We start from the raw sequence: 13,771 nt of genomic DNA, 5'->3' as shown, positions 1-13,771 counted from the left end.
CTTACGCCAATCACTGATTTGTTTACAAATACGGCTTGAAGAGAATACAGTTTCCGGGCTCACCCCACTGTGTCTTCATCACGCAGATGGGTCCTTTCCTCTGCTCCTAGGGCACTTTCAGTCTTTGTACACAAATCGGAGGATCCTTCGCCCGCTCTGCCACGCCAACCCAACGCATCCTGGAACGGTGCGCAACTTCGTTCCAACTCTTTGCCTACACTCCCATGTAGCTATGTGACATCATCAGATGCGCACACACCACAGAGGCACACCGAGCTCTCCCAGTCCAACGGTCGTCGTTCAGGTACAATACGGCGTGCCTCACAATGTACAGGCTGAGTCCTGAACTAAACACCTCAACTGCATGCTGCTCCTTCTGGCACTTCAAAGAACATAAGAGTATATGTCAATTTTTAACGTTGGAGCCATGGGGTCTCATATGGATACTCCACCACTGGTTCCTACTTATACCAACTTGGTAGTACTTCACTTCTAGCGATGTCCTGGGCGGTGCTGGGGATTGCTACACTGCACTCCCTCTACGCAATGCCCTTTCTTCCATTAACGGCTTTTGGACGCTGCTTCATACTTTGGGCATTTTGCTTTTAATTTGGGGATTCATCCTGTTCTTCAAATCTCTACTTCAAGCGTCCTTACTTCTCCTTTGGGGCTTAACTTCTCTTTTCATTTTTTTCTACTGCTTCTACACCTGCTCTGGGTTGTATAGCTACCCCTGCAGTGGGCTCTTCTTTATTTTCCATATGTCCAGGGTCTGTGCTGCGCTTTATTTACTTTTAAACCCTTTGGCTACTGGGCTGGGCTGCCCCTTGATCTTCATTTGTGCCCTGGGTCTGCGCTGGGCTTTCTATACTTCTCAACCTCTCTGCTTCTGTACTGTGTTGCCCGTTCTTCTTTACATGTCCCCTGGTCCTGCACTGGGACTTTCTCACTTTCTCAATCCCCTGTGCTCTGCACCCCTGGGTGATGGGACTTACTTCTGGGTCTTTGGGGGGCAGTGGTTCCTTCTCTTCTCCTGTTGCTCCCCCTTCAGCAATTTCATCTTCAATTTCTTTGCATAGGTTCTTTGTTTCTTTAATCCTCGTCCCCAGTCTAATAATGGTATATCTGTACACTCTTGTAGCTTATTGACATAAGCTTTATTGTCAGTTACATTAAGCTAACATGTAAGGCAACCACTGGGTCCCATCACCCAGGCTTAACTGACATCAGGCAGAACACTCATACAGCATTCACACATCAACATTCCAACATAACATCACAGGGTCTCACATTCACAAGCAAGCACTTCACAACACATCTCCTTCCTTTCCAATGACGCACATCCACTTGACATTACCAACAAGCACTTCACAACAGGTGGTCCATTGATCCCTATGATGTGGCACATCCTCAAGACTCACAACCTTAGGGTCCTTTTAACAGCATCCTCAAGCTCCAGCAATTCATCAATACTCCTATAACCAATGCAGTGATTAGTCTCCTGAACACAATGAAAACCTGTATCCACCTCACCTATCACTCCACTAAAACCATAATCTCTACCTTTGTTCTGGCTGGACAATGTTTCTAGCTCCTCCTTTGTTATGCCCTCTACTCCTTCACTCCTCTCAACAAAGTACTAATATTTGCTACTCACACACACCCTTTACAACCTCCCTCAAACCCCTCCCTGTCCTCTTCTTATAACCTGTGGGCAGGATAGCTGCCCATGAACAATCAGTCCCTTTTCAAATGTCTCCTCCTGTTCTATCAATCATTTTGAGTATTGACCCCACACCTGCCTTATCTGGCTACCTCCATCTCCTGCTAGTCTATTTTATGTGCTATATGCTCCCAAGCACTACCTAACATATCTGTCACCATTCATCCTGCAGTGCCTCCGATTTCACTCCCTTTCCCTTCTGGCGCCCACCCACTAGATCTCGTTTCTGCCAGAAATCAAAAACATTGTCATAGCCCAGGGGAGTCAAAGTGACTATCAAAAAGTCTCCTCTCCTTGGAAGGAGGACCCATGCTGTCAAGTCTTGTCACACCCAACATTTACCCCCGGTTTCCATAAGTATATCCCTCTAAAACTGCACATAAATGTAAATAATGGATTACTGTCATTTTCAATATTTATGTCTTTACAAAGCGTTTGAGTCAGCGCTAGTCCAGAAAGGAGTGGTATGGTCACTCTTTCTCTTTCAAGTGTAGATGAAGTATATGTGTTGGCCTCTTTCTTAAACAACTTTTTTGTCCCCACCTTTTTTTAGCAGTGCTTTGGCTTCTGGGATCTGCAGACAGATATGGTCTTTTTTTAAACCTGTGGATTGCTCATCCCTAAATACTATTTGGGCTAATTCCCAGTGCAAACAACAACCTCCTGTGAAGTAATCTTCCTCTGCTGCATGTACCACCATGAATCCCACTCTCCCCCCATCATGCAGTAAACATTGTTTTGTCCTCTGTGGGCGTTGCTGCAGGGAGCCGCGCTCAACAAAATGACTCCCATCATCTGCGTCGTAACCTAGCTAAGCATGCATTATTCCCCACTGAACAAGGGACTTACCACAGTGAGAATCTCTGACTTCCGTCTCATGTTCTCTGACATATGGGCCCCCACCTCATTATCCTCCAGTGACAAAGATTCGCTCTTCAGGCGCAATCGCCGTTTCTTCACCAGGTCAGCATCTCTAACATGAGAGAAGCCACACTTGCTGCCATGGGTGCGTGGAGGTGCAACAGGCGTCCCCTGGCTGGTGTTGGAGATACTACGCTGTAGTCTCTCCTTAACTGTTCCCACCTCTGCTCCTTCTTGCTGAACAGAGCCCTTCATGTCAGCCGTGGCCAGGTCTCGATCGCCATTTACTCTCAGTTTCTTAGACCTGGGAGGGGGCAGAATCCCCCCCGGTCTGGCAGCCCCAATGCCTGCTGTCACAACCCCGTTTACATTCACAGCTTCCTCCACTTTGGCGTCATTCAAAGAATCCTTGCAAGGTGTGTCAGGCTGGTCTTCTGCCAATGGCCGGGTATTGTTAACACTAGTGCTTGTGGTGGGCAACACTTCCAAAGTCTCAGATGCACCTTGCCCATGCACGACTTTGCCTGCACCCATCTGTAGCTCTTTATCCTCTGGCCTCCTGCCGACTGGTTTTAGGACAATGGTGCCACCAGGGGTAGTCTGTATCTTTTCAGAGTAGAAACGTGCTGGGTCCACAGAGAAGTGGTCATCTGTGTCAAACTTCCCCACCTTGTATGTGCTCTGGCTGCTATTCTGCTCGATCTGCACAATGTTTAGCTCTTGCCCAGTGAAGAAGGCCCGGATTTGGCACAAGTATGTCATGACAATCAGCTTGTCTGGAACCGTCAGGAACACCATGTCGGAAGGATCCAATAGCCGAGAGATACCCAAGAGGGCGAAACAATCAAAGGCCTAGAGAGAGGATGAAAAAACATGAAGTGTTAACGCCAGAGTATTTGAATAAAAAAAGAAGAATGTTAAATAAAATTTGTATCCATTTTACACATTTCCTAGATTATGCTTGGCAGGAAGTGAGCATTGTGAACTATAACCCAGTAAAGTGGTTTATGACCTTTTCCAAAGGAGATCCATTGCTCTTAATCCTTCCCCTTGGATTGATGTATGTGTCATGTTCCTCCAAAGGAGTCAATCTCGTTACAAACGACCGGACAGGACTGTCTGTACTGCATAGCAAAGGCATATGTTCAGCCCCCGAATATGCTTTCGAAAATCCCTGTGACATTTGTGTGTGAGTCAGGTTCTGAATAATGCACAGTGGCTTTGTCTCAGAGAGCACGGCCATTTCATACCTTACTTGTTGAAGAAACATAATCTAAATATCCAAATAAAACTACTTTATCAGTTGAGGGAGAACCCCATATCACAAAGCGGAGACAACCAATCCATCATTTACCTAGGGAGGATATCACATCGAACAGAGGTGACAACAACTACATCACTCCCCAGTGTGATTCAATGAGATGTGGCAAAGTCCCCAGGCTGCCCTTTAAGCTGGGTGGAGAGGAAACCATGCAGCGGATTCCACCACATGCTAAGTGATGTTGGTCCCAGGGTGGTATGGGGTGGACCCCCTGGGTGCCCTCATCATGCAATGGACAGGGAGCACAGTTATTATCCCATTGACACCATATTATTGCCTGGCCCTTTAAGAAAGTTGCGTCAGATTATTACCCAAGACAATTATGAAAGCGAGAGAACTTCAAGCCCTTTAAGCCACAACCCACAGGATGAACTAGACTTTGGGCAGAATAATTAATGCAGACATAAGTAAACAGTAGAGACGCACTGCTACAATGCCAGGTGGGGACACATGCAGTGAAGCTGGAGAGCAAGTGTCAGTTGCCTCCTTCAAGGCACATGGTGTCTGTGTTTCCTCCTGCATGTGCAAGTGGAGGAGATCCACATTACTGAAAGAGAGAAACCCAAGAAAATTAACCGATTTAGATACAGCTATTCCTGACTAACGAAAGAGGACCACCCACACAGGCAAACCCTCATGAAAGGGATGGCCTTCAGGATGCAGTCAGGCACCATAAAAGGGGAAGCGCTTTTGAGAGAGAGGCTGCTGCTATCTGAGTTTGTGCAAGGTGTGCATATGGAACAGGTCAGGGAGGAGAGAAGAAGGCGCTAAAGCACGGACTAGGAATTGGAGATACTTGGCCAAACAAGAGGAACAGCCTCAAGAGGTAGGTGGCTGGGGAGTGTTGGCCAGACAACAAAACAAACTGAATCAAGAACTTGGAGGCTGCAGAGGGTTAACCAGAGGACAGGTGGAGATTAGTAGAGTTAAGGGAAACAGATAGAGGGAATGATCAAAAGGTGCTTTAAGGTGACAGCAAGAGGGGAGGGCTGGAGATTATTAAAGAGGGGATCAGGGGGACTCTAGTTTTGAGGAGAAGGACACAATTGAGTTGAAGATCAACAGTGACTTAAGGTGTGAGAAATAGAGCCTGATGTCCTGGGGGGCACTAGCTGGAAGGAGGGGGAAATTATTAAACTAGACATAGAAGGTAAAAATAAGTGTGTGAAGGACAGTTTTGAAGAAGAGCACTCGAAAGTTGAAAATAAGCTTGAGGGAAAGAAGAAAAGTGAGTGTGCTGTAGAGGTAGCAAGAAGGTCACAGAAGAGGGACACTAGAGAGAGGATATCGTAGACATTGGAGGTAAAAAAGGAGGATCCATCAACGTGGCAAAAGGTGAATGAGAAAGGAGAATGAGATTTGATTTAGGAAAGCGGCAATGAGGCAATGAGTTTGTGGAAGTGATATTAGAAGAGGAGGGGGTGGAAGAAACACAGGCATTACATTCACGATAGGATGAAGTTGAAGGTCTTGTTGCCTTCAATGAGAGGATATGTGGGCCTCTGAGCAAGAAGAACAAGTTACTTCTTACCTTGTAACATTCTTTCGACGGGATGTTCCTCCGACGTATTCCTCATCTTAGATATCTCCTTCCAGCTCTACTGGCCTCGGAAAAAATTTTCTCTAGAGGGCGCTGCGCGTTGACGTCCTCCGAGTCGATGTCCCTCGACAGCCGCCGTATCGACGTCGACGTCATCCTGCCTATAAAGGCTGCGCGCAGCGTCCGTTGCTCAGTTCCGTTTCGTAGCCCACTATAATACTTTCTGGACTAACTAATCACCCTGAAGGAGCGTAAGCTGCAACAACAAGGGAAGTAGAACTGCGGGGATGGATGGGAGGGTCGATGAGGAATACGTCGGAGGAACATCCCGTCGAAAGAACGTTACAAGGTAAGAAGTAACTTGTTCTTCGAAGGGATTGTGTCCTCCGACGTATTCCTCATCTTAGATAGGCTCCCATAGCAGTATTCTATTATCGGAGGAGGGAGTACTGACTTCACGCTGTCTTCTATTGATGAATAGAATGCAGTACAGCCCTTCCAAATCTAGTCTCTTGACTGGAGGAGGAATCCAAATTGTAAAAACGTGTAAAGGTATGGACAGACGACCATGTAGCGGCCGCACATATGTCTTTAACCGGCACGCCTCTTTTGAGGGCCGATGAAGCTGCAATACCTCTGGTCGAATGAGCCCTAAGGTTTTGAGGGGGCTCTTTCCCTGCCAGTTTATAACATTCCAGAATGGCTAGAATGATCCATCTGGAAATGGTCTGCTTAGTTATTGGTAACCCCAGCTTGTGACCTGCGTAACCTACAAACAGCTGGTCTGCCTGTCTTATCCTGGCTAGTCTACTGATGTAAAAACTTAAAGCCCTCCTAGGGTCTAGCCTGTGTAACCTCTCTTCCTCTTTCCCCGGGTGAGGAGGAGGATAGAAAGATGGTAGGGTAATCTTCTGAGTGATATGGAATTCAGAAACCACCTTTGGGAGGAAATTAGGCTTCACTTGCAGGACAACTTTGTCTTTGTGAAATATTGTGTGAGGGGGTTTACAAGAAAGAGCTTGTAATTCGCTCACCCTTCTAGCAGATGTAAGTGCTATTAATAAAAACAGTTTTAAGGGTAAGGAATCTTAACGAACAAGAATGGAGAGGTTCGAAAGGTGTACCCATCAGGAAAGTTAGTACTAAGTTTAAATCCCATAGGGGAATTTGGAATGGTCTTGGGGGATAAACATTGGTTAACCCCTTTAGAAACTGTATTACCAAGGGTAATTTGAAATAGGATGGTTCTTCCGCAGTACGCTTAAAGATGGATAGCACTGCGAGATAGCCCTTAATGGTGCCAACTTGAAGGCCTGAATTTGCCAAATGTAGTAGGAAGGACAAAACCATTGGTGTACCACATGAAAAAGGGTCGATATTCAGTTCTCTACACCAGCTGCAAAATTTGTTCCAACGGCAGTGGTATAAAGACTTTGTTGCTGGCCTCCTTGCCGAAAGCAACACCTCCATAACATCATCAGGGAGGTCCCAATCCTTGTACCTCAGCCTTTCAGAAGCCAAGCGTGAAGGTTGAGGGTTTTGATGTCTGGATGGAGAACCTGACCTCCCTTCTGTGAGAGTAGGTTCTCTCTGAGTGGAAGTCGAATTGGAGGGCAGATGGACAAGTCTAGAAGGTCCGGGTACCACGTTCTCCTGGCCCAATCCAGGGCAATTAGGATCATGGTTCTCCAGAATCTTCTCAACCTCCTGATCATTTGAGGAATGACAGGGACCGATGGGAACGCGTACAGAAGCGGAAACTCCCAGTCCACTATGAACGCGTCTCCCAGAGCTCCTCTCGGGGGAAATTCCCTTGAGCAGAACAGGTCGCATTTCCTGTTTAGGCTGGTGGCGAACAGATCTACCTGAGGGGTTCCCCAAAGGGCGAAGATCTCTTGAAGGACTTCCTGAGCTAGCTCCCACTCGTGGGAGACTGTGTTCTGCCTGCTCAGAGCGTCCGCTGTCAAGTTCTTCTCTCTGGCTAGGTGAACTGCCGATAGAGAGATTCCTTCTTGGATTGCCCAAAACCAGAGCTGCATCGCCTCTCTGCACAGGGGTAGTGATCCTACGCCTCCTCTTTTGTTGAGGTAATGCATGGCCACCGTGTTGTCCGTCATTATCAGGACGTTCTTCCCTTGTACAGCTGGCAGGAACGCCTTCAGCGCAAGTCTGATGGCTCTCAGCTCTAACAGGTTGATATGTAGTCTGGACACCGATGGAGACCAACGACCGCTAATGGTCAAGTCGTTGGCGTGGGCTCCCCACCCCGTGAGTGAGGCATCCGTGACTACTGTTATCTCCGGCCAGGGTTGCCAAAACTGTTCTCCTTTCAGAATGTTCTCCTGATAGGCCCACCACTGAAGGTCTCGAGCCACCCTGCCGGGAACCTGAAGAAGATCTGTCATTCTCCCTGAGAATTGTGACCACTGAGTCCTCAGTGCCCACTGGAGGGATCTCATTCTCAGGCGAGCCTCTGGCACTAGGAAAATGCAGGATGCCATGAGGCCTAGCAACCTCAAAAAGTCGAAGGCTGGGAGACGTTGGGCATGTTGGAACTTGGTAACCATCTGTAGAATATCTTGAGCCCTCACCTCTGGTGGCAAGGCTTTTCCCAGGGAAGTGTCCAGGATCGCTCCTATGAACTGGAGTCTCTGCGATGGTATCATTTGTGACTTCTTTAAATTGAGGGAGAAGCCCAGTCTGTGAAGGAAGTGGCACACGTGATTTAGCTGGATCTGAGCTTGTTCCGGAGAAACAGCCCTGATCAACCAATCGTCCAGGTAGGGGTAGACGTGAATCCCTTCCCTCCTTAGACTTGCAGCCACTACCGACATTAACTTGGTGAAGACCCTCGGGGCGGGGGTCAGCCCAAATGGCAGCACTCGAAATTGATAGTGAGAGTTGCCAATTGCGAACCTCAGGTATTTCCTGTGTTTGAGATGGATAGGCACATGGAAATAAGCGTCCTGAAGGTCCAGAGATACCAACCAGTCCTGGAACTGAAGGGCCTGGAGGATCTGAGAAAGAGTGACCATCTTGAATTTGTCTTTTCTGAGGAATTTGTTCAATTTTCGCAAGTCCAAGATGGGTCTCAGTCCTCCGTCTTTCTTTTGAATGAGAAAGTAAGGGGAGTACCAGCCCTTGTTCCTCTCCGCTACAGGTACCGGTTCTATGGCACCTTTCTCTAGCAGGTCCCAAATTTCCTGCAAGAGGAGCGGATCTGGAGCTTTCTGAGAGCTGACCCCCGGTGGATGACTCTGAGGTATACGTAGGAAAGGCAGGCAGTAACCTTGGGCAACTGTTTCCAATGCCCAAGCATCTGACGTGATAGCCTGACATACCGCCAGATGTTGAGTCAACCTGCCTCCTACAGGTGTGCTGTGAGGGAAGTCCTCAGAGTGGTTTTGGGGCGGCTGATGCAGATGCCGATGGTAAAGGGGTACCTGCTGTTGCTGCGGCTTTTGAATATCTACTCCGTCCACCTCGGGTAGTTCTTCTTTGTCCCCTTTGAGCCGGTCGTCCTCTACCTCTTCCGAATGCGGAGTAGAAGCGAAAGGACTTGCCCCTCGCAGAGGTTCCTGTGGGACGAAAAGGAGTCTGACGGATTGCAGCTCCTAGGGATTTTGCTGCTGCTTTTGAAGTTTGCAGTTTCTCTAAACTGTCATCCGCCTTTTTCCCGAACAAAGAAGAGCCATCGAATGGCATGTTCAAGAGCCTGGCTTGCACATCTGGGGCAAAACCAGACTTTCTCAACCAAGCGAATCTCCTGGTTGATGTACTTGCCGCCATTGCTCTGCTGATACTGTCAGCCAAATCAATGCCCGTCTGGAGGGATTCGCACATAGCGTCTTTACCGTCCTGTATAATATTCAGGAACGCATCCCTTTCTTCTCCCTCCGGGATGCAGTCAGCCGCTGTAGAAGCACACTCCCAAAGTGTATGGCTGAACCTAGCAAGGGTGCAAGTAGCATTAACAGATTTTAACGCCATGCTACATGCTGAAAAGACTTTCTTTGCCATAACATCATATTTTTTATCGTCCCTGTCCTGTGGGACGGTAGGATAAGCCGTCTTGACATCGGTAGAGGATGCTGCCTGTACCACCAGACTTTCTGGGGATGGGTGTTTAGACAAAAACTCTGGGTCTGTAGAAGATACCCTGTACTTTGTAGACAGTTTTTTATTTACTGCTTGTACTACATCTGGGGTTTCCCAGTTTGTCATGATCTTTCTCTGAAGAGCTTTATGAAAAGGCACCACAGGATCCTCCTGTGGGCCTTTGTCAAGAATATCCGTGAGGTCATCTTGTTGGAAAGATTGTGAAGGTGCAGACCACCCCATGAACTCTGTGATCCTGGCCATTAAGGCTCTATAGGGGGTTTCAGCATGCTCCCCCGGGTCTGGCTTAGCAAACTCCACCTCAGGGGAAGTGTCTAACCCACTTGCCTCATGTAAGGAATCATGAAGATCCTTTAACCTCCTCTCTTCAGAGGAAAATTCCTCTCTAATTGGGGTTACAGGTCCCTGCAACTCAAATGTGTCTTCCTGTTCAGACAATTCACCCTCTTCCAAAATTGAGGACATAGTTCTCAATTGTTCTGAACTCATAAAGGGAGTAAATCCCATTTCCAAGGCAGAGGGTGCCGAACTTGTCATTATCGGCCTCGAAAACGTCGATGTCGTCGACGCCGACGTCGAAGGCTTCGAGCGTGGCGTCGAAAACAAAGGCGGAGGCCTCGAAGACCTCGACAGAATTGGAATTCTACTCGACAATCTCAAAGCCATCGACGTCGAGGACCTGGGGATAGTCACTGGGTGTGTCGTAACCGTGACTTTTCTTGGCGTCGACGCCGGTGTCGAAGCTGGCGTCGAGTCGACAGACCCGTGTGTCGAAGGTCCCTTCGACAATGGCGTCGAAGACATCGACCTCGGCGTCGACGGAACCCTCGTCGACGGCGTCGACGGACCCTTCGAGGAAGGTTTGGAGGTCATAGTCCTACTCGAGGGTTCGAGACGCGCTCGAGAGGTTTCCTTCGCCGGGTACTGCGACTCGCGGCGTTTTTGACCTTTGGTTCTTTCGACCAGAGCATCGCTCTCGGCAGTCTTCGAGGGGGTCGAGGCCGCTTTCTCGAAGACGCTCATCATATTTTTGCGGAATTCCTCCCATTCAGCCCGGGAACTATGTTTCGTGGGGCAAGGGATTCTTTTTGGCGAAACAGAGGAAGAGGAAGACGGAGAAGGGGATCTTCGACGTCTCCTCTTTGAGTGCTTCGATCTCGAGGAGTGATGAGACCCACTCCGAGACCTGGAGCGCGAATGGTGACGAGGAGACGAATGTCTCGACTTCGTCGACGAAGAAGAAGCTTTAAAAGTCTTACCTTTCTCCAGCTTCCCCCTATGCTCCTTCAGGGCCTTAGCTGTCATGGACATACAGTCCTCGCATTCCGAACAATGGTGTTCAGTTCCCAAACACCACAGACAAACTCTGTGAGGGTCAGTCAACGACATCTTTTTCCCACAATCTCGACATTTCTTGAAGCCGGATCGAGGAGTTGTCGGTTCCGACGAGGAAGCCATCGAGTACGGATCGAATGACTCGAGGTAAATAGGATTAATCTGACTAAGAACTGAGCAACGGTATTCCGAGGCACTGAGTAAGCGCGGAAAAACGGAACTGAGCAACGGACGCTGCGCGCGGCCTTTATAGGCAGGATGACGTCGACGTCGATACGGCGGCTGTCGAGGGACATCGACTCGGAGGACGTCGACCCGCAGCCCCCTCTAGAGAAAACATTTTCCGAGGCCAGCAGAGCTGGAAAGAGATATCTAAGATGAGGAATACGTCGGAGGACACAATCCCTTCGAAGAAGAGGTTTGGGACTGCCGAGAAATATGAAGCAGACTGGTGAGTGGTGGAGAGGACTAGTGACAAAGAAGTAAAAATTACTTACCGGCAGTGGTGTAGGAGACTAGTGACAAAGAAGTAAAATGTACTTTGCCTGCAGATTCCTCATCAGATTGATATCCATTCCAGTGTCAGCTGCTCAGAAACGTTCTCAACCGGGGGTGCAGTACAACTCGACTCGACCCTCTGTCCCTCTTGATTTGGTCGTGTTACTCATCGGCTCGGGACGTTACGACGGCCGTCATATATACTATGTCACTACGTCCCTGTACCTCAGTTCCTCACCTTTGTCCCCCTGACCTCAACATCCGTGGAAGAAGGATCCAAGGATTTGGGCTGAAAACAACCAACAAAACTTTTTTTATTTTTTAAACCAAGAGGAACAGGATTGCACTGAAAGTCACTGGGCCTCATTACGAGTCCGGCGGTAACCGAGGAGGTAAAACCACCTCGGTTACCGCCGGACTCGTATTACCATTCCGCCTCCGTGACTCCCGGAAATACCAGGGCATTACGACCCTGGTGTCCTGGGAATTCCAGAGGCGGAATTCGGTAAATCCCCATTCCCATTGAGTCCTATATGGGGAAGTGAAAACACCAGCACCATCTCGTGATGGTGCTGGTGTTTTCACGTCCGCCTGCAGGCGGGCGGTGTTAAACCCGCCAGGTCAGACCTGGCAGGAACATCACCTCCCGCCTGCAGGACTCGGGATCGGGCGGTCCGGAATTAACAGTGGCGGCGGGTTTACCGCCACTGTTAATTCCGGACCGCCTGACCTGTAATGAGGCCCACTGACTTACAGCGTTGCCTCAAACTGTGCCTGATACATAACTATCAAAACCTAATCCCATAAGAAGAGGATAACCACATAAATAATGCAGGCCACTTTCATAGCGGAGTCAGATCGGAGGGTGATAAGGAATCCTCGGGAGAAGAATCCATAGAAAGAACAGCAGTACAGAGTACGGAGGTGGGATGAAAGTCCTTAGACAAGGAAGCTCTGCAAAACCGCCCTACCGAAACGGGCATCCGATCCACATACTTCATCCAGGCAGTAATGCTTGGTGAACGTGTGGAGCGATGAACATGTCGCTACTCGGCATATTTCCTTTACTGGAACGCCTCTTTGTAAGGCAGATGAAGTTGCTATACCCCTTGTAGAATGTGCGCTGATGCCTGGTGACAGATCTTTCCCTACTCTCTGGTAATATTCTGCACACAGCAGCCCTGCAGATGTCCAGCTGGGGCACACCAGAAAGGAACACCGTTGTCGCAGCGATCGCTCTGGAGGAGTAGGCTCTCGGACGGCCCGGCAGCGGCCAGTTCGTCAACCGATGGCAGTGCATGAAGAAGCCAAAGAACCACCTAGAAATGGAAGCCTTGGACAAAACCTTCCCATGGTTCACAGGACCAAAGTTTACAAACAATTGCGAAGTCTTCCGAAAAATCTTTGTGCATGTCACATAGAACTTCAAGGCATGAGCAACGTCCAGCGATGCAAGGCCCTCTCCGACAGCGGCAAAGGTCTTGTGAAGAAAACAGGCAACACCAAAGGCTTGTTGAGGTGGAATTCTGTCTGAACCTTCGGTATGAAAGAGGGGTGCGTACACAGTATCACCCTTGATTCGTGGAAAGTCAGGTATGATTGCTTGCATGATAGGGCCTGGATCTCACCTACACGTCTGGCAGAGGTGATGGCCGCAAGGAAAGCCGTCTTCCAAGAGAGAAACTTGAGTTGGGCCTGTTGCATAGGCCGAAGGGCGCCCCCATGGGCCTGTCATAACCACGTTGAGTCCCCACGCTGGGGCAGGTGCTTGCACCAGCGGGAAGGATTGGAAAAAGTATTTGAGAAACTCCTTAACGAGTCTGTGCGACCACATATAGGATCTCCAGGGGGATCTGGTGTAGCCGGAGATAGCCGCCAGATGTACCTTGATGGATGCGTGAGCCAGCACAGCCTTTGCCAAGGACAACAAGTACGGCAAGGTCTGAGGAGCCGTGACCCTCAGAGGGGTAATCTTCTGTGACCGGCACCACGTAGCAAAACATTTCCACTTATGGCCGTAGCAATTCAAAGTCGTCGATGCCCTGGCCTTGGCCAGGAACTCCCCGCAGTCCGCTGGCAACTTATAAACCCCAAACTCTAAAGCTGCAGGAGCCAAGCCTTCAGGTTCAGTGATACTGGGTTGTGATGAAGGATTGCAACTCTCTCTCTGATGAGAAGATCGAGAACCACTGGCAACTTGACTGGAGGTGCGGATACCAAATCTGCCTCAGCCACGCCAGAGTGATGAATCTTGCATTGGCAAGGTCTAGGTGTGTTGATGACTCGTAGCGGGAGAAGGAATGGAGGGAACGCATACAGAAACAGTCCTTCCCACAAGAAGGAGAATGTGTCCCCCAAGCTCCTCGGCTGGTGG

The 13,771-nt window shown here is 49.1% G+C and overlaps 1 protein-coding gene across 4 annotated transcripts in view; it reads right to left on the bottom strand.

The window, feature by feature from the left end:
• EHBP1L1 (EH domain binding protein 1 like 1) overlaps positions 1 to 13,771 on the bottom strand; it is a 745,047-nt gene that overhangs the window by 140,457 nt on the left and 590,819 nt on the right. For all 4 annotated transcript variants that reach the window (XM_069644852.1, XM_069644854.1, XM_069644853.1 and 1 more), the window contains one exon: positions 2,573 to 3,436. In XM_069644852.1, coding sequence (XP_069500953.1) covers positions 2,573 to 3,436 — 864 coding nt within the window. The remainder of the gene's footprint in view (positions 1 to 2,572; positions 3,437 to 13,771) is intronic.

This window comes from Ambystoma mexicanum, chromosome 2p (assembly GCF_040938575.1).
Source record: "Ambystoma mexicanum isolate Mex_15411 chromosome 2p, UKY_AmexF1_1, whole genome shotgun sequence".
In the NCBI taxonomy this organism is placed as follows: domain Eukaryota; kingdom Metazoa; phylum Chordata; class Amphibia; order Caudata; family Ambystomatidae; genus Ambystoma; species Ambystoma mexicanum.
The sequence above is the reverse complement of the archived record's forward strand: the minus strand, read 5'-3'. Positions and strand labels throughout refer to the sequence as shown.